At 42.4% G+C, this 20716-nt stretch overlaps 1 protein-coding gene across 9 annotated transcripts in view; it reads right to left on the reverse strand.

The window, feature by feature from the left end:
• The window catches only part of LOC124096478 (zinc finger protein 781), a 74920-nt gene that overhangs the window by 40104 nt on the left and 14100 nt on the right, over positions 1-20716 (reverse strand). For 5 of the 9 annotated variants that reach the window (XR_009227335.1, XR_009227334.1, XR_009227339.1 and 2 more), the window contains exon 2: positions 1401-1453. The exons of 3 other annotated variants lie outside the window; for them this stretch is intronic. Coding sequence is in view for 1 of the 6 variants with exons in the window: in XM_046450379.2 (XP_046306335.1) it covers positions 1401-1453 (53 nt within the window). In the remaining 5 variants the exon portion in view is untranslated. Of the gene's footprint in view, positions 1-1400; positions 1541-20716 lie in introns of all 9 variants that reach the window. One more of the 9 variants, XR_009227337.1, reaches the window with a different exon arrangement.

Consider the following 20716-nt stretch of genomic DNA (forward strand, 5'->3'; position numbering starts at 1 on the left):
ATGCTATGTGCCTCTATAAATATATCACAGTGAATTCTGATATTACATTTATCTATAAAGAAGGTCATTTCCAAATGAGAAACACAGATAGGGCTGGAGCTGAGGGAGCACAGATATGTCAGGCTCAAGGGGCAGGTAAGGTTCTGGACAGCTGGGGACCCTCTCACCTGGTCTTGCTCATTGAAACATTCCATGATCACCCTCCCACGAGACCTGGACCCTGACTCCACTCTATGAGGCTTTTCAGGTTTGCACAGCACTGCACTGGGGTGGGAGGTTCTTAAGCTTTGGCAGAGTTTTTGATCCTTCACAATTGTGAGAGAACACAGGGGAGAGAAATCACTGCTGACCTGGCCCCTTAGCACCAGCATCTACAGGCTGATGTCCACCTGACTACAAGAAGTGGGAACAGGAGTGACAATGTCCCAAGGAGGCAGCAGTAGAGATGAGGCCTGTTACAGAGATTCCTCAATTCCAGGACCCCCAGCTGCTCCCCTGAAAGGATACACCCCAAACCTCAGGCTGTCCTCTAGGAGGAGCTGACCCACGGCATGAAATTCCCCGCACCTGCAGGACACAGGGCAACTGTGGGCACCTTGTGGCAGCCCCAGGAGAGGCCAGGACAGTGGCTCAGGACACAAGGCCCTGTAAAGTATCCAAAAGGAATCTGTGCCCAAAGATATTAAGGTGTCTGTACTGGGAAAAGATAAAGGAAGACCCAAAGAGTTTTAATAGTGGAGTTCCATCTTTCCCCTCATGGTAGATATTCACAAATAAGAAACAAATTTTTAAAAAAGTATCATGCATCATTCAGTGAAAAAGTGATAATTAAAATACTGTGCCCACTTGAATGTAGTGAGGGGAACAGTTGATAATGCTGTGAACTGGAGGAGGAGTTGGAGTCTGGAAATGTTGGCAGATATGCAAGTTTAGGGGTTCACTGCCAGCCCTAAGAGGGGCTAGGCTGGGGAAAGGAAAGGGAGACCCTGTTTCCCAAACATGTGGAAGATGGGGTGGGAAAGTTAGAGACTCCTAGGGGAGGAAGAGGGATGGTGACCCCTAGACCAATAACCTCGAACACAGGAACCCCATCCCTGGGACAGTATCCCCTGAAAATGGTCTGCCTTCATTGCACACTGAGAGACTAGGGCTGGGGTCCAGCTGAGAAGAGAGGATTCTGCCAAAGTGGCTGCAGACCAGACAGCACACTGGGAGCCCAAACGGGACCAACCCACACCATGGCCTGACGGCATCAAGGGCTGAACTGTAGCAACATCTCCCTCAGGTCTGGATTGACTGACTCTGGAGTGGACAGTGAAAGGACAGAGTCCAGCCACAGCTGGATCCCAGTTCTAACCATCTTATCTCCCACCTGAGCAGTCCTGATCCCACACACTCACCATTTCCTGCCTTCTGGGGAGTCCTGACAGCCTCCCTATGGACCTCACAGCACCTGCAAATCACAGGGAGACAGATCTGAGCCAGAGCCCCTTGGGCCTCACACAGCAGAGAAGACACAGTCCTGGAGATGGATTCTGAGCTGCAGAGAATGAGAGATGAAGGCCTTTGAGACTGTGGAAGGCCACCCCCTGCCACCACCTGCCTGCTGACTGCTCAGGGCTCTACAACACCCCTCTATCCTGCCAGCTCATATATGCACACTTTGGGGCCCTGAGTGACAGGAAATGTAGCAGACTCCTGGATAAATGAAGCTGGAAGAACAGGTTCTTGGCAAAATCCCCTTTCAGGCAAAGTTTCCTCCCGGCAAGGGGACCTATCCCACCTGGGGGACATTTCCACATAGGCAGACATGACCCTGGCTTTCCAAAGCAGGCCCTATTGTCTTCCTGCTCTCAGGAGACGCTTTCTGCATCTTCTGCCTGGACACAGAGTCAAAATCTTGTGCGAGGCAAAATACTCAGTGTGAAGGCAGCCAACCCTGACTTCGGAGGAGGTGGGAGTCAGGTCAGGCCAGACTGGAAAGGAAGCAGACAGGCATCCATCTCTTGGGAAGAGCCTGCGGCTACATGGCCAAGACCACCTCACACTTTAATTCCGTCCACTCATTTTTCAGTCAAGAAAATAGAAAGACAACAAGGAAATACAATTAAGTGCATGACAAATTAGTTACATGGCAGTAAAAGCAATTAAAAATAAAGAAAAGCAAACACTTGAACCAGTTCAGGTAAGGTGTCTGCTTCACCCACAGCTCAGAATGAAACCCTATTTGCAGGGGGGTAAACACATTCCCACTCAGGGAGCCAGACTGTGATTGCTGAAATGTGGCCCTGAGGGAAAATGCCAATGACACTGCCCTGGGGGCCATGGTACGCTCCCCCAAATCTGATCCCTCCAGGTGCTGCCCTTTCTTCACTGATCAGACACTAGAAATTCAGACTCTAGGGTGAGAACTGTTAGTAAAACACCCTCTTTATTTACATAGTAAGCCTTTATAGCCTGTTTAGGATCTCCCCATTACTGTTCCTGTGCTCAGATGTGCTCAACGTATTTTTTTTTTAAAGCTGTAAGAGGAAAGTGATTTTTTAAAAAAATCAACCCCTTCAATAAACTCTTCCAGGAAAAGGGCATTTTCTGCCTAATAACCATTAGATGTTCCCTTACCCTCCAGAGAGTCCTTTAATCCACAGAACAAACGAGTATACAGGTGGTTTTTTTTTCTTCTTCTTTTTTTTTTTTTTTTGTGCGTCTTCATAATTGGAAAATTTATAGTGGCAGGGACATCAGTAAATGCCCTTAAGTCTGAATTTTCCTGGGTGTCTGGCACAGGGCAACTGAGAACTTTAGCACCTGCCAATCCAGCCACCATTAGGATTGGCAGATCCAGGTGATGAGAGGTGATGTGCCGGACTGCCAGAAGCTCATGGATCCAGGTCTCCAAGGACCCAGGTAGGAGGGAGCTTTGTTCTCAACAGTACTGCCAGGTTCACCACTAGCCTGCATACTGAAAAATTAAGATAAGTTTGACCCACAGACAATCAAGAAAAAGTGCCTCATTTTCTTATACTGCCAGGCCTTGCCTCAGTAATTGCTGCCATGAGAGGAGAAGGCCTAAAGAATCACCTACTGAGGGAGAGAAATCAGGGGGACCCCCTAAACCCCCATCTCCTGCTGATATCCATTAGCAATATCAGCAGTCCTCCTGTCCTCCATACCCTGGCCCCACTAAGCAGATGAAATATACCACCTCTCCAAGAGATGCCAGGGGGAGGATTTGGACCAGTTAAAGTACATACCCCTTTCTCCCTCCAAGACTTAAAACAGGTAAGAATAAATCTAGGGAGGCTTTTGAAAGATCCAGATTAATATGTTGAGGCATTTCAGAACTTAGGCCAGGTGTTTGACCTCACCTATATAATGCTATTACTTAACCGAACTTTAACCTCCAGTGAGAAGGAGGTACCCTAAAAGTAGCTAAAGAACAGGGGATGGCCTCCTTCTTGCTCGTGCCCCAGCAGCACAAACTAATCATTGTTCTTGAGCACAGGTGGTCCCAGAACAATCTTGACTGGGATCTGAGTGATGAGCATAATGCCAGGAATATTAGTCATTTCCAAATGTTAATCATCAATGCCCTCAGGAAACCAAACAAAGCCCATTAGCCATTCCAAGGTAAATAATATTGTACAAGGCCCCCAGGAAAGTCCTGCTAGTTTCATGGAGAGACTCGGGGAGGCAATAAGAAAATACACCACCCCGAATTCTAAATTCATACAGGGCCAACTACTTTTAAAGGATACATTTGTCATTTAGTTGGCTCCAGACATTTAGAAAAATTGGCATATGGCCCTGGTTCATCCTTAGATGATATCCTCTGGCTTACAACTTCCGTCTTTTACAACAAAGGTCAGAATAAGAAGGAAAGAACATAGAGACAAGAAAAAGGCTGGAGAACTGGTCACAGTCCTAAGAGGAGTGAGCTACCTGGACAAGAAAGAAAAAATAAAATGGAACGCACCCTGAGCCACAAAAGGCACTTGTTTTTGTTGTGGATAGGCAAAACAGCCACTTTTGAAGCCCTGCCCTAAATGTCAAGGTCATCATTGGAGGAATGAGGTCATTGGAGGCATAAGTCTTCCAGGCCAGACTCTTCCACACAGGCCTGATTGGGCCCTAGGTGGATTCCAATGCCCCCCCCCCCTAACTCCTATCATCACGCATGAGCTCCATAGGAAGTCAAGAGGTCAGTTTCCTCTTGGACACTGGTGCCAGATTTTCTATACTCACCTCTTACCCTCGACCTCTTTCCTCTGTGATGGGTGTCTGGACAGCCTATTACCAAAAAGTCTACTCCCATTCTGAGATGTAATTCAGCTTTGGAAGCCTTGAAGATCTTAAAAAGGGGCCTTACTTTAAGTCCCTGTCCTGAGCTTACCTATGGAACAAAATTTAACCTGCTTGTCACTGACAAGAGGAGAAATAATTCTAGAAATAGTCACATAATAGACAACCAATGGCATATCTCAGTTAGGAGCTTGAGATAGAAACTTTATCCTCAAAGTAATAAAAAATAGGCTGTGGATGGATATAGCTCAGTTGGGTAGAGTGCTTGCCTCACATGAGGGTTCAATCTCCAGCATCAAAAAAAAAAGGGGGGGGGGAAGTAATAAAAAATAATGTCTTACCAGGCACAGCTCTATTACTTGTTCTAGGACTATTGTTTTTTTTTTTTAATTCTATATTTTTGACCTCCTCATTTTATGGTGAAATTCACATTTTGGTCCTGCACAGCTAGGTTAATACATTTTCCTGATCAGTCCTATTATTATTCAACTATAGAGATTTTTTACAAATTGCTTTGTTCAGAGGGAAATTTGCAAGGATTAGTTCTCAATCTAATAGGTTTTACATAGCTACAAGGCTTTTGTTTATTTAGTGTATGTATGTACCCTGGTTTATTGTTATGTCCATGTATTTGGTATCAAAATTGGCATATAGATAAATTAAAATTAAAAACAAAAAGAAAATGAATCCAATTACATTTAATCCCTACAATTTAAAGAGTTTAATTTAAATCAGGTCAAAAAATGAAAGTAAAAATCTCTTAAAAGTTATTACCTCACAAGATTCTCGGGGGGTGGGGGGTGTCAAACAACTAATAAAATGATGATGTCTATAAAATGTCTAATATCCATTGATTCTACTATTTTTTTCTCCAACAAGAAAGAGATGGCTGATTGATGCTGTTTAATATACTTGTCCAATATCTTGGGTTTTAAAAAATGATTAAATTAGATTTGACTTATATAGGATTAATCATAAATGTGTTTATTACAGTTATCTAATTATTTTACAAAGTTAAAATGCTAACTACTAAATAACATAAAGTACTCTTAACTCCTTGAATTCCACAGGGTTACATACTTAAACATTGGTGTTTTAATAAATTGGTAAATTAAAAAAAAAGGTATAACATTGCTTTGTATAACACTGAAATCAAGGTTACTAAGAGTCAAAAGTCCCAACAGTATAATTCTATATACCAAGAGTCCAAGTTTCAACCACATTTCAATTAGAATACTGTAAATAAAAAAGTATTTCAGCTTGTTAAAATGAAGTTATTTATCTAAATTCAGAAATTTACAAGGATTTTAGAGTATTTATTTTAAAAAGGGGTCAACAGCTTGGAAAGAGACAACATCCAGAGGGTCACAGTATGTGATAAAAAGGTCTGTGTGAATTTTAAAATTCAGGGAATTTTTAAAAAGTTTATGCATAACTAAGTTGATTGTATATAAATAACACAATCAGTTAATGCTATTCAAGGTTTTCACTAAGGTCAAATATCAATGTATTGACATAGACCAAAGTTTAATCTATGTGTTGAAATGACAAGAATTTTTTAAATTAAGAGAATTAATTAACTCTTAACATTGTGTCTGTTATGTTTTATTCTTCAGAGCAACTATCCTCAAAAGAATTAGGGTCTATACAATTCCTATTAAACAACAACTGTTATTTTGGTATATTGTACTGTTACAGAGACTAAATTATTCTTTAAAAGCTAAACTTGGTTGATAGAAAAACATCAATGTAATTGTGGTGCTACTACTATTATTTGTATATTGAATGGGTTCATATCTTCCAAGTATACAAGTCTTTAAAGTAGAAGGTTTAAAATACCATTTTATCAAACTGGTGTTCTCTAAACTAAAGTTGTCTGTAATAGTTATTTTAGACTTATAAGTATAGCAAATTTTGTTGGGGATTCATTTATATCATTTAATGTTCTGTAACTTGACCTGTTAACACTAAGATATATATAAATTTCTTTGTTACTTTTTACACTGGGGTAAAAAAATTTAAATGTATTTTTCATAGATAATGAGAGCCTGATCTACTTCAAAGTTAAAATTGTGAAACATAAAAGCGTTTTGCCATTTTCCCACAAAAAAAGTTAAAAGCTCTCTTAGCCTTTCTTTGATTCGTGTTTTAGATGTAATGTCACACTGTGTTAGCTTTCATTCATATAGACTTAGGAAACAATGTATGTAAACCTCATAAAATGATAGTTAAAAAGGCAAAGATCAGCTTCAGAGCTAGAACACTTTACCCAAGACTTGTAAAGACCTCCACCATACCAGAGATATGGCTCTGCCTCCCATCTTACTGCATGTTAGAATTACTCCAAACTAGGCCAGACTCAAGTTCATTTAAAGTTTTGTTCAAAAGATTGACTTTTGTTGTTAAGATTACTGGTATCTCAAAAATGGGATATAATATATAACTCAGTCAAGATTCAAGATTATGTACAAACTAAACATGTTTTTACTCTTGTTAATTTCATTTTGAATTTTCCTTAGAAACTTTAACTATTATCTATTAGTGCCTTACAGAAGTACAACTTTCAATATAACAACCTAAGTAATTTGAGACATTAAGTCATCATCTATAGACAGATAGTATATAATGCTAACTTCCAGTACTAATACAGACCCTAATTAAATAAAAAGGGTAAAATGACTGTGAAATTATAAGCATTAAAGTTAAAGCCAAGCACTGTTACTTTAAGACTGGTGAGATGGGCTTGCTGGATGTTTAAGACTAAGGCTTAATGATTAAGGTTAAAGTAACAGGGCCAGGAACACCAATATTTGACTCAGCTTAAAACCAGGGAATTTCTCCAAGAGCTTTGCAACTCTGGGCCACATGATTTCCCAATGGTGAGGGAGGTCACTGAGACCTACAAAAAACAAAAAGCCAACCAATGCACTTGCTGCAAAAAAGAGGGTCATTAGAGAAGAGAGATATCCCTGATGCTTCCAAGGGAAGGCACCTCATCAAGGAGAAACAAACACCCAGCAGATAAAAGAACTAAGAAGCTGCTCTCAAGTCCCCCCCCCCCCAAGAATGATCCTTGTGGGAACTCAGCTAATGCTTAACAACAGATAAGAAAAAGGTCAACTATGTAGCAAAACAGTTAAGACCAAAGCACACTAGTCCCTGGGCATTTAAAAGAAGAAACAATAGTTACTTTTATTTTCTTTTTGTGGTGCTGGGGATTGAACCCAGAACCTTCCTGTATGAAAGGCAAGCATTCTACAAACTCAGTTATACCCCCAGCCATAATAGTTACTTTAAAGTACCTTAACATGTACACCTGTATTAGCCACACCAAGAATAAGTAAGACTGGAGGCTACAAAAAAGAGATTCCTGGAAAAGTGTGCCTGACAACTATCAAGTCAGAAGGTTTTTTTGTTTTTGTTTTTTAATGCGGGGGAGGGGGTGCGGGGGTGTGGGGGTGAACTCAGGGACACTCAACCACTGAGCCACACCCCAGCTCTATTTTGTATTTTATTTAGAGACAGTTGCTCAGTGCCTCCCTGTTGCCGAGACTGGCTTTGAACTTGAAATTCTCCTATCTCAGCCTCCTGAGCCACTGGGATTACAGGCATGCACCACCGTGTCCAACAGAAATTTTTACTCATTGTAAAGCCTACAGATCTGTCTAATCGCCAACATAGGTAGGCTTATTTAATATTTGCTCGTATGATTATCTAGCCCTTAAGTAACAGAAATAAAGGGATCTCTATTAAACACAGAGGTCATGGCAATAAAGAGACATTCTATAAAAATCAGATGATATTAAGTAGCTTCAATGTTGTGTTTACATTTCTTATAACTCTGGCAATTTTAAAGATGTACATTCCCAAATAAAGGCTTGTCCTGTCTATATAGCCTTATTATGGGGAAAACTTGTCAGTTCTTACACCTCCTGATGAGAGGTTATTGATTTATATTCTTCATGATATTATTCATTGACATGTTCCAGATGCTCTAACACTTACTTTGTAATTAATCTCATTTCAGTACTCCACTTTGTTTTGTTTCTCTTATGGAAGCACCCACCCCCAGCTGACTTTACAACCTGTTCTTCCCAAACCAGACTTTTCCCACAGACCCCTCAACCAACCTGATTTCCCAAAGGGAATTCCAAACTGCCTGCCCCACCCCGTATCCCCCCATTTCAGCTCAAAGTAGCAAGAGTGGTCATCACCATTTTTTTTTTAATAGTAGTAAGAAGTGAGGAGAGGGGAATGAACCAAGAATTAAAGACAGGCAGTCACTGTAGATAAGTAATTTAGGTGAGATTGAGAAGATGGAAGTTATCCTTTGACAAAATCCAGCTCCCATTCATGACAAAAATACTGGAAAAAGTGGGGACAGAAGGAACCTACCTCAACATCATAAAGGCCATGTACAACAGACACAAATACAACATCACAATGAATGGAGAAAAACTGGAAGCATTCCTCTAAAATCTATGATGTATTGCACACTAGGATGTATTGCACACTCTATAATTCTTATTCAGTTTGGTGCTAGAAATTCTAGCCAGAGTAATTAAGCAAGAGAAAGAAATAGGAAAGAAAGAAGACAAATCATCACTGTTTGTAAGTGATATGATCTTAACTGAGAAGATCCAAAAGAGTTCCACCAGAAGATTGTTAAAGCTAATAAATACATTCAGCAAAATAGTGGGTTATAAAATAAACATGAGCATACTACCAAAGGCACTACACAGATTCAATGCAATCCCCATCAAAATACTAAATACTTTAGCAATGAAGACTGCCTGGTACTTATTTTAGTCAGCTTTTTCACTGCTGTGACTAAATTTAGAATCTGACCAGTACAACTATATAGGAGGAAAAGTTTATTTGAGGGCTCATGGTTTCAGAGGTTTTAGTCCATAGAAGGCCGGCTAACTCCTCCGGGCCCTAAGTGAGGCAGAACATCATGGAGGGAGAGTGCAACAGAGGGAAGCAGCTTACATGGTGATCAGGAAGCAGAGAGAGAGTCTCCATTGGCCCAGATACAAATGTATACCCACAGCCATGCCCCAATTCCCACCTAATCCAGCCACACCCCACCACTTCAGCTACCACTCAGTTAATCCCTATCAGGGAATTAAATCACTGATTGGGTCAAGACTCTTAGAAAGACATAAGTACTGCTTTAAAAAAAAAATAATATTTCCTTCATCATGTTCTGTCTTTTTTCCTTCCTTCTGTTAGAAATACCAGGCTGTTCTGAGGAATCACACATGCACTCGGAGGCAGCTGGTAAGGCAAATATTGCTTCAGCAGAGAAGCATGCTGCTGAACAAGGTCTGGCAAGCAAGCATCCTGGGCGGGAAGGAAATCCACCTGTTTTTAGTCCCTAATGCAACACTGCCCCTTGCTCTGACAGGAGCTCAGGTCAAGATCCACACAATTGGCTAATTTAATTTTGTGGAGGGCAAAGGGAAGGTCTATAGTTACAACCGGATCACTTAGGACACTACAGCATTATGCTTGGAAGTCTGAAGACAAAAGAGGAATACAGGTGTGGTTGTGACCAGGTCGGGGTCTGCATTACTGCCCACACGTGGACAATGCTATACCTGTTGGGCCAGCTCACAATGGCTACACTTTAGCATAAGGTTTGACAATGGAAATTGGTTCTACCTAACCATACATTGTGAAATTTAACACTTAGTTTACAAAAGACATATTTTTTGTTACACATTAGAAAACTCACCAGAATAAAGGGTAACTTTTATTTATTTAGTTAGTTATTTAGTTATTGGTGGTGCTGGGGATTGAACCTAGTGCCTCCTGCATGCTAAACAAGCACTCTACCACCAACCTACTGCCTCAACTCTAGAGTTTAATGCTGTCAGAAAAGAGAACATTGACCTTACACTTCCTCCCTTCCTTTTTCTTTTCAGAAATACTTTAAAGTGAAGTTCCAGGTCATACTTTTCTTTCCACTCACAAGAAATGTTCCCCCACATTTGAAAAAAAAAAAGGAGGACTCTACCACTACTCATGCTCTACAAATATCTCAAGTCAAATTGGAAATACATTTTATTCAAAGCCAATTTTGAGGGAAGATAGAAATTTTTTTCTATTTTTCATCCTAAGATAACTCAAGTGACAGAAGCAACTTCTATATGAGAAAAGGTAGCAAAGTGAGAAAGAATAGGCAGCATACACGTGCGGATTTACTTCCCTGTGCTAAACAGAGCCCAAGCCAGTGACACTGAGCACGGTAGAGGAGCCAGCTCTCTCAGGCCCAAGGAATGCTCAGAGGCAAAAGCAACCTAGAGGAGCAGGAGTCACCCTCAATTCCAGCCTATCTGAGGAACTAGAGTGTGACAGGTTTGCTGTCCCTCCTCGGGAGCCAGGCACTGACTGAGTGGAAAGTGGGTGGGAGACCCTGCTTCCTGCACACCTGGGAAAGTGAGAACAGAGTGGTAAACTTACCACTCCTGGGAGAAATGAGGGACAGGGACTCCGCATGCCATTGCTGCTTCACACAGACTCCCAACTGAGTCCAGATTCCCTGAAAACTTCCTGACTCCCGGTACACACTGGGAGACCTGGACTGTGGGAGCTTGTGCAGGCCCTGAAGTCCACTGCACCCTGCAAGACACAGGAGGCTCCAGGCAGTGCTGACACCCAACCCCAGAAGGCAGGCTAGAAGCTGAGGACAAATGGCCCAAAGTCATTGATGAGGGAGGGGTCTGTGTCTAGGGCAGTCGAGGACCAGAAGCACAAGCCCACACCCCTTCCTCTTATAACATGGGTCCACTTTATGCTTCAAAAGAACCCTTCCTACTCTGTCACTGAGGCTTGTTTTTTTTTGTTGTTGTTGTTGTTTGTTTGTTTTTTAATATTTATTTATTTTTCAGTTGTAGTTGGACACAATACCTTTATTGTATTTTCTTATTTTTATGTGGTACTGAGGATCAAACCCAGGGCTTCGCATGTGCTAGGTGAGCGCTCTACAGCTGAGCCACAACCCCAGCCCAGTCACTGAAGCTTTTTTAAAAACTGACATTTTTTTCTTTCACTTTTCCCTTACTCCTTCCCTAACCTTGGAGAAGCAAGGCTGCCCTTATGTCCAACCCAGGCCAAGTTACCTGTCTTTGAGTACACACACCACAGGTCTGCAGGGATGGTGCCAAAGAACTAAGAAACAGCCATCTACCTAGTCTACAAGTGAATTATGACCCCCAACAGGGAACCCTGGAATGTAGTCTTTGAACCACCTTTTTAAAAGTCTGCTCTTCCCCCACAAATGGGCAGGATTACAGCATCTAGAACAGTAGTCCCCTGTGTTTCTCCTTTGAAAGCAAACAAAAACCTTTTTTTCCCTTTTTTAAAAAAACCATGTCCTCATTACTAGACTGGCATTGGGGACAAGCAGAAACAAGCTTCAATAACAAACTGGAGCCCAAACAAGGGCCCAACAGTGGCACCTGCCTCAGTTTCTTGGAAAGGCCTGGAACTTCAGGCAATCCCCCTCCATGTTGAAGAGACAAAGCCCCTCATGCCTTGACTACAGCCAAACGCTGTGCCCTTTCTCTGGCCAGTGGACCCATCTGCTTTCAGCCCTGGCTGCTGCCCACAGAGCTGATGAACAAGGACCTCCTGGAGTCCCCGTGTATGCAGGCGCCTGCCTCATGGCCCTGCTGGTTTCTGCAGACTGAGGTCCCCAACAATGTCTGTATGGCCAATGTGACCCTCATTAAACAGAGTGTCTTGTACCTAAGAAAAAAAGCTTCAGTGGATGGAGGGAATAAACTGACATAAACCCCTCACACATAGTTGAGAGTGTCTCTAGGAGATGCCGGAGAGAATCTAAAGCCAACTCTGTTTTGTTGGCAGACCCTGAAAAGGGATCTTCAAGGGAGCCTAAAGAAAAGGATGGAAAGGGTCTCCTCCATTGAATTATCAATATGCCTACTATAAGAAAAAGATCCAGAAAGCACCTCTAGGTACACCCGACAGTGGGGAACACACTTAAAGTTGATGACTGAAAAGGGATAAGGGACGATGATAAGGGAGACAGGTCAAACTCAACAATGTCTTGTACTCAAACCCCTTGAATGCAACTAAAAAAAAAAAGGTTTAGGTACACTTTTTTGTTGTTGTTTATTTTTTTGTACTACAGATGAAACCAAGGGGAACTTAACCACCAAGCTACAATCCAGATCCTTTTTAAGTTTCATTTTGAGACAGGGCCTCACAAATTGCTTAGGGCCTTGCTAAATTGCAAGGCTGGCCTCAAACTTGCATCTGCCTGCATCATCTTGCCTTGCTGGGATTACAGGCAGGTGCCACCACAGCCAGTTGAGGCACAGTTGTCCTATGGACTGGATTGTCCAATCTCTGTGCTAGGACAACATTGGTTGTGTGAATTAGACAATGACTCCATAAACAAGTGCTACCAGAACACATCCTCAGCTTCCAGTTTTAATCAAGGAAAAGGAAATTACCTGATCTACTGGAGATGTAGAAAAAAGCCATTTAGGCTGAAGGGCCCCTGGGAAGTGCAATCAATGTTATCCAACCAAGCTTTTGTTTAGGAGGTGGTAACTCATCCCAGGAAGAAATAACACACACACACACACACACACACACACACACACCCTTAAGAGAGAGGCACTGAAGGACATCCATTCTTTTCTGGACAAAATTTTAAAACACAGATTGGGCTGGTTTTGCCACACCCTATAATGCAACTATTCAGCACAAAGCTATTAATAACATTGCTTAGGGTATTCAGCCCACTGTACCAAGTCCACAAAACAACTGGCTCTGATGCCAGGCAACTAAGACTGATTCATGATGCTAGATTTAAAGGATATTTTCTTTTGCATTCTCCTGGAAAGGAAATCTCAATTACTACTTGCCTTCCAGTGGCAGGTCCATGATACCAATGTAACTACTCTTGCTGGACTGTCCTACACCAGGGATTTAAGACCTTTCCTATTGTTTAATGTGAGTCTAACATAAGACCTGTGAGAGTTACTGCTGGATCAAAGAAGACTTTTACAACATGTGGATGATCTTCTTATAGCCAGGCCCACTATGAACACTGCCTTTTGAGCACTATTGCTGCTCTAATCCATCCTGCCTCATGTGGATATGTGGTGTCAGTTTTGTAAACAAATTGCCATTTGGGATTCAATATTAGCCAATGGATCCCAAGTTGATGTCAGGTTGGAAGCAGGCTCTCTTGAGCCTGGGAGAAGTCCAGAACCAGATAGTTATATGCATTCCTGGGAATGTCAGGACTCTGTCACTAATTCTGGACTAATGATTGCTCCCCTATAGGAGGCCTAAAGTGGAAGAGAAATAGAACCTTGGAGCCCACAATGCCAATGTCCCTTTCAGAAGTTAAAATAAAGCCATGTTGTAGTCCCTGACCTAAGCCTCCACAGCTTACAAAAGGGGTTCAGATGAGATGCATAAGAAACAAGGTCCAGCCCTTACTGTCTCTTAGGCACTGGGGACATGCTGTGACTAGCAGCCCATCTGTCAAAACATCTCATCCTCTCAGCAAAAGGCTTACTTCTGCCTGCTAGGAGGATGGGAAGAGAGCAGGCCAGACTACTGGACAATCCAGATTCCAAGCACAAATGAATCCTGACACCTCAGTCTGAACACTACCAACACAAACCCTTTTGTACTGAGGAGAATGAGAAATGGGCCAAAAAAGGGGGTTTTTGACCACTAGGATGGAATTGCCAGGTGGAGACAAAGCTGCCATGAGCTCTTCCTCTTGCCTGCAAGAGGGGCCTGGCCCTTGGTGAGCACCCACGTGAGTGCTCACCATGGGAAGGGAGCATTGCTGACATTCAGCAAGCCCCATCTGGGAGGGCCACACAGCCAGCAGACTCCAGCAAGTGTGTTGAAACCCTGCTGTGCACACAGAACAGTCCAAACACCAAAGGGCAGACCATGCCAAAGGGCACAAGACATAAAACACACAGGCTTTTGATGACTGACAGGTAGAGCCTGCCCAGATGCCCTGTGCCATGGGAAACTTCAGATGTCTGTTGTACTGGCAGACACCTTCTCTAAGTGAATCAATGTTGATCCTTCCAGAACAGAAAGCCTTTAGAAATGCCTAGAGTTGGGCTGGGGATATGGCTCAGTTGGTAGAGTGCGGGCCTTGCATGCACAAGGCCCTGGGTTCAATCCCCAACACCACACACACACACACACACACAAAGAAAGAAAGAAAAGAAAAGAAAAAAGAAATGCCTAGAGTCCTCTTCAAGGAATTGATCGCAAGATAGAGGCTCCCCTTCTCAAACAAAGTGACAAACACCCATCTCATTGCAGAACTAACCAAACAAGGGAAAAAACATTGGATGGCCAGTGAAGGTTACATGTATCCTGGAGACCCCAATCTACAGGGAAAACAGAGAATTTAAATCACACTTTAAAAAAGACTGTGACTAATATATGTCAAGAACCCACCTGCAGTGGGATATGGTGTTACTAACTGCTCTTGATTTAAATCAAGCCCCAAAATACTGTATGAGAGACCTTGCTGGTACCCTGGGGAGGGCAAAAGGTCGCTCTAATACAAAAGGTCGCTCTAATAAAGGGACCTAGATTAAAACAGCATATGACAATCAGTCAAATATTAATTGCTGTAGTGAGTGGGCTTCCTCCAGGTCCCCACCAAGGTTTGAGTCACCTCTTCATCTGTTCCAGGGAAAGTCCCAAAAAGAAAAATGACACCCCATTCTAAGACCCCATTCCTCACCCATCTTCATCAGGAAACAGCTTAGACGTTGTAGCCCATTTCTCCACAGAAATGGGAGGTAGAGATTGACATTTGGGAAATGAAACGGGGGTCCTCTTCATGCTGTGAACATAACCTGTGGCTTATTTTAAATCTAACAATAGTTTTCTCTCTTTCTCTTCTCCCTCTGCCCCCCGCCATAACCTTGGGGGAAGCAGATTGCCATGCTTCTCATCCTAACAGGAGTTAGCAGTCCTTGAGCTCACACACACAAGAACCAAGTAATTCAGACTTGCAACAGTGCCACAAGATCTAAGACAGCCATCTCCCGAGTCTATGAGTGAATTATGAAACCTGACAGGGCACACCTGGAATGCAGCCTCTGAATCACTCTTCTTCTGTTCTCCCTGCATGGCAGACTCACAGCCTATGGGACAGGAGTTCCCTATTTCTCCTCTGCTGGCAATGCAATAAAACTTCTTTTTTCTCAAAATTGTGTCCTCATTATTGGATTAGCACTGGGACAAGGCCTGAGGTCTCAGTACCACTCTGTTCGCTGACTGGACAATTCCCATGTGTACAAAATTTATGAAGCGTTAGCTCATGGGGACAAAAGTGAATGAAACTGTCAACATAAAAAACAAATTTGAACAACTCAAGGCCCATACACAAAAGAACAGGGGAATACCCAAGTTCACAGATCTACTCAATGACACTTCCTCAATTTAGGTGCCAGCTGCTAGGGAGGAGGGTCAGCCACACTGCTGAGAGCAAATGACTACAAACTGTGACTCACATTAACCCCTCCGCAGGTCAATGATTTGATTTTTAGCAAAGCACCTCACTTATATTCGGTTTACTATAAAAAAGATTCAAAGTAGATCAAAGACTTGGCACTAGAACAGAGACCCTATGCCTAATAGAAGAAAAAGTAGGCCCAAATCTTCACCATGTTGACCTAATCCCTGACTTCCTTAACAAGACCCCTAAAGTGCAAGAAATTAAATCAAGAATGAACAAATGAAGGGCTGGGGTTGTGGCTCAGCAGTAGAGTGCTCACCTAGCATGTGCAGGGTGCTGGGTTTGATCCTCAGCACCACATAAAAATAAAGATATTGTGTCCAACTACAACTAAAAAACAAAATATTTTTTAAAAAAATCAATAAATGGGATGGATTCAAATTAAAAAGCTTCTTTTTACAAAGGAAACAATAATGTGAGAGAGAACCTACAGATTGGGAGAAAATCTTTACCACATCCACCTCTGATAAAGCATTAATCTCTAGGATATAAAAAGAACTCAAAAAACTTGACACCAAAATACCCAAATAACCCATTCAATAAATGGGCTAAGGAACTGAACAGACACTTCACTGAAGAAATATAATCATGAACAATTATATAAAGAAGTGTTCAACATCTCTAGCAATTAGAGAAATGAAAGTTAAAACCACACTAAGATTTCATCTCACTCCAGTCAGAATGGCAATCATCAAAAATACAGGCTACAGGGCTGGGGTTGTAGCTCAGCAGCAGAGCACCGCCTAGCATGCGTGAGGCACTGGGTTCGATCCTCAGTACCACATAAAAATAAACAAATAAAAAAGGCACTCTATCCGTCTACAACTACAAAAAAAATTTTTTAAATGAATACAGGCAAATATAAATGTTGGCGAGGATGTGGGGAAAAAGGTACACTCGTATATTGCTGGTGGAACTGCAAATTGGTACAACCAGTATGGAAAGCAGTATGGAGATTCCTCAGAAAACTGGGAATGAAACCATCATTTGAACCAGCTCTCCCACTCCTCAGTTTATACCCAAAGGACTTAAAATCAAATACTACAGTGATGCAATCACATCAATGATTCTAGCAACTCAATTCATAATAGCTAAACTATGGAACCAACCTAGGTGTCCTTCAACAGATGAATGGATAAAGAAAATGTGGTATATATTTTCAATGGAATATTACCCAGCTTTAAAGAAGAATGAAATTATGGCATTTATCAGAAAATGTAAGGAGTTGGAGAATATCATGCTAAGCGAATTAAGTCAATCCCCCAAACCCAAAGGCTGAATGTTTTCTCTAATATGCAGATGCTAATTCACAATAAGGGGTGCGGGGGGGGGGGCAGTAGAGAAGAATAGTGTTACCTTAGATTAGGTGGAGGAAGTGAAGGGAAGGAAGGGAAGGGCTTGCAGGGATAGGAAAGATAGTAGAATAAAACAGACATTATTCCTTTATGTATATATGCAACTGCATGACCAATGGGAATCCACATGCACACTCAGAAAAATGAGAAATTATATCCCATCTATGTATGATATATCAAAGTGCATAAATGCAGCCTACTGTCATGCATAACTAATTAAAACAAATTAAAAATTTATTCAAAAATCTCCAAAAAGAAATGAAACTGCCAAAGGAAATCCTGGACAGAGCTATAAATGAAGAAATCCCCCTCCTCTGCATGCTGCTAGAGCAGTTCCTGCACAGAGACCCCCTTTCCATTATAACTCAGAAGATGCTCCCTTTTTAACCCACAGCAGACACACTGATCCTGAAAATCCCAACCCTCTTGTTCTCCTCATAAGCACATAGCTGAAAAGATTTCTCTTCAGTGCTCAGAAAAAAACCCTTATTAATCAAACTTGGCTCAAGTTTCTCTCCTTCTTCCAGGACCCTAAACTCTGACTTACTGCTACTTGGAGACAACATAGGACCCTCCCTTTAACCCCTCCTGAGAACAGGCTCACTTTGGGTGAAACATTCTCTGACCTGGGATCTGACCCTGCCTGTCCTTGCTGCCCTCCCCTCCAGCTTCTTCCCAATGGTGTTGCCCTTCCCTAGGGAAGCAGCTCTTTTCTCTATGAGCAGTGGTGCTTACAGAGCTCACCTGTGGTTCCCCCCCCCCCCCCCCCACACACACACACACTGCAGTACTCCTTTAGCATAAAGTTGCTTCTCACCTCCATCTGCACTTGTTTCATTGGACTCTCTGGGAACAGTCCTGGGCAATATCAACTCAGACATGGCTTCTCCTCAGCCTTCCCATCTGGTCCCCATCACATCTGCCTCAGGACCCCAGCTTTCCAGAGCTCTGTAGTTTCTCAGTCTAAAGGGCTCTTTCCAGGTTTGGTGTGAGCAGCCTCGGCCTCTGCAGGGGAGGCTGCCCAAGAACCACTGACTGCACCTTCAATAACCTCCTTTGGCAGGATCAAGTCTGACCTTGGATTACACTCACTGGGATCAGGGAGTCTTCTTATCAGTCAACTTTTCAACAGAACAGACTTGGTGTTTAAAGAACCCAGTAAAAACACTCAAACTCAGTGTTTATGTTCATGGGAGGAAAAATTTTAAGCCACTTACATTTAATTCTTCAGGAGGAAAATCAAAATTACCCACCTCATTTAGAAAATGAACATTATTTAGTTCATTGATTACCAAGATAATATTTGGTAATCAATCATCACAGGTGACTAGAACTAAGAGATTCTCAGTCCCAGTCTTTAGCATCACGGTTAAACATTCGCATGCAGATGACAGGATGCAAAACACGCCATCCACTGCTACAACCTTGCAAAGTTCCTATGGGAACTTAGGTTTTGGTGAACCTTTGTAATAAAGAAACCAACTTATGTACCACACTTTCTTCTGGGAATGCATTCATTTCTGCAGCCACAATAAAATAGAGGTTTTCCTCATTTCTATTCCCAGGAAGCATTCCCAAAGCAAAGCCCTGGAATTCTATTTTAAATTAGCAACATCCTCCAAAGGCAAAAAAGAAAATGAGATAAGAAAAAAAAACGAAAATAAAGAAAGAATAAATTAATCTGAGAAACTCAGTGAACTCACTCTGGGGAGGAAAAACAGTACAAAAGAAGTTTCAACTAATGGAATACAAGACCAAGTGTTTCTATGTTTCTTGTCTATTTCTTTTTTAACCTGACTTATTCCTCTAACTTGACCTTTACAAATATTTTCTAATCTTTCAGCTCTACTAATAAGTTACATTTTACAATTAATAAAAAACCTGATGATAAAATAAATGAACAAGTCCTTCCAAGTCAACAAACCCAGGGAGGTCAGAACCACGGGACACTGATATCAGACTTCAGGTCAGTCATCCGTCACCAGGCACATCCTCCTACCACCCTCCTGCTGTGGAAAACCTTTGTAGGGTTTTTCTCTACCTTGCTGGACTCCGTTTCCCCTGCTCTTTGGGATAACTGTTCTTCCTTCACAGCTCTGAGAATCCAGAGGGCAGGAACCATATCTGTCATGTTCCCTCAACACCAGCATCTCAATGACTGGCCTAGGTACTTCCAGCTGCTCCCCTGAAAGCCTGCAGCCCACACCTCAGGCTGTCCTCTAGGAGGAGCTCACCCAGGGCCAGAAATTACCTGCACCCTACAGGGCACAGGCAGCTGTGGGCATTTTGTAACAGCCCCAGGAAAGGAAAGGACAATGCCTAAGGACATGAGACCCAGTAAAGGGCCTAAAGACACTGCACAGATGTCTGTGCCTAGGCAAGATCTTTTTACACTCAAATCTCAGGTCATGCCACTCTGACCTCCCCCCCTGGGAGATATTCAGACACATTAAAAAAAAAAAAAAGCAAAACAAAAAACTCTTAAAAGTGGCATCCAGTACTTAGTGAAATGATGACCATTAAAACACTCCCCACTTGAATGCAGACCTGGGAACAAATGGTTGGTAAATTGTGCCCTGGTGAGTTGTGAGAGACATGTGCACCTGTGCAAACCCAAAGAACGGTCTGCAACATCTGTAGAGCAGGAAGCAAGGATTTTGCAGATGTGGCACATCCACACCTGTGACAATCAGCATTTCATCTCTAGGGCAGAAGGTCTCTCTCCAAGTTCCTCATTAGCTGAGTACTAGGGGTGGGCAGTGAAGGGAAAGCAAGGAATGAGAGACGGGTAAGTTAGAGATGAAAGATGGAGACCAGGCTGAGATACAGGCTGAGAGTTTAATAAAGGCCATCTCTCTATAGTGAAGAGAGGCAAAACAGGCTTGGGTTCTGGGACTTTTATGGGGCAGGATCAGGAATCAGAGCTGGTTGGGTCCTAATGCAGGCAGTTAGGGATTGGGTTGGTGTGAGGCAGTGGTGAGCCTTTCTCAGAAATGCCCTTGGGCAGGAAAGCAAAACTTTTTCGTTAAAGTGGCAGCTGTCACTTAATATGGCCATACAGATGCTAAGCAAGGACCTATTGACAGTCCCTTCTGAATGTAGCGTAAGTAGGTTTTACCGTCTCCTATTGGGTTAAAGAAACTACCTTTTCTTGCCCCACCTCCATCTGTTCTCTGTGGCAGGAAGATCTTCTTGGGGTGAATGTATTTTGGCACAGACACAGTTCTTCTTTACCTAGTTACTATTTCTAAAAAGAAAGGTTTCTACCTCTGTTGGTCTGGATTGCCCCTTGCACCACCTGGGTTGTCAAGGGCTGTTCAGGTGCATGGACTTTGATCTTTCACATCCACAGACTGTGGTGCTGTTGTGTGTTAACTGCTTGTAACTTTTCCTTCTGCTCTATTTCCCCTCAGGCTACGTTTCTTAAATCCCAAATGTACATTTAAGGCTAAATACTTGTATTCTGAAAATGGACCCCTGGACTCTCTATTTCTCACATGGTGCAGTT

The sequence above is a fragment of the Marmota monax genome, unplaced genomic scaffold (genome assembly GCF_021218885.2).
Source record: "Marmota monax isolate L192 unplaced genomic scaffold, Marmota_monax_Labrador192_F-V1.1 WCK01_AAM20220418_F8-fsc00004, whole genome shotgun sequence".
NCBI classification, from domain to species: Eukaryota; Metazoa; Chordata; class Mammalia; order Rodentia; family Sciuridae; genus Marmota; species Marmota monax.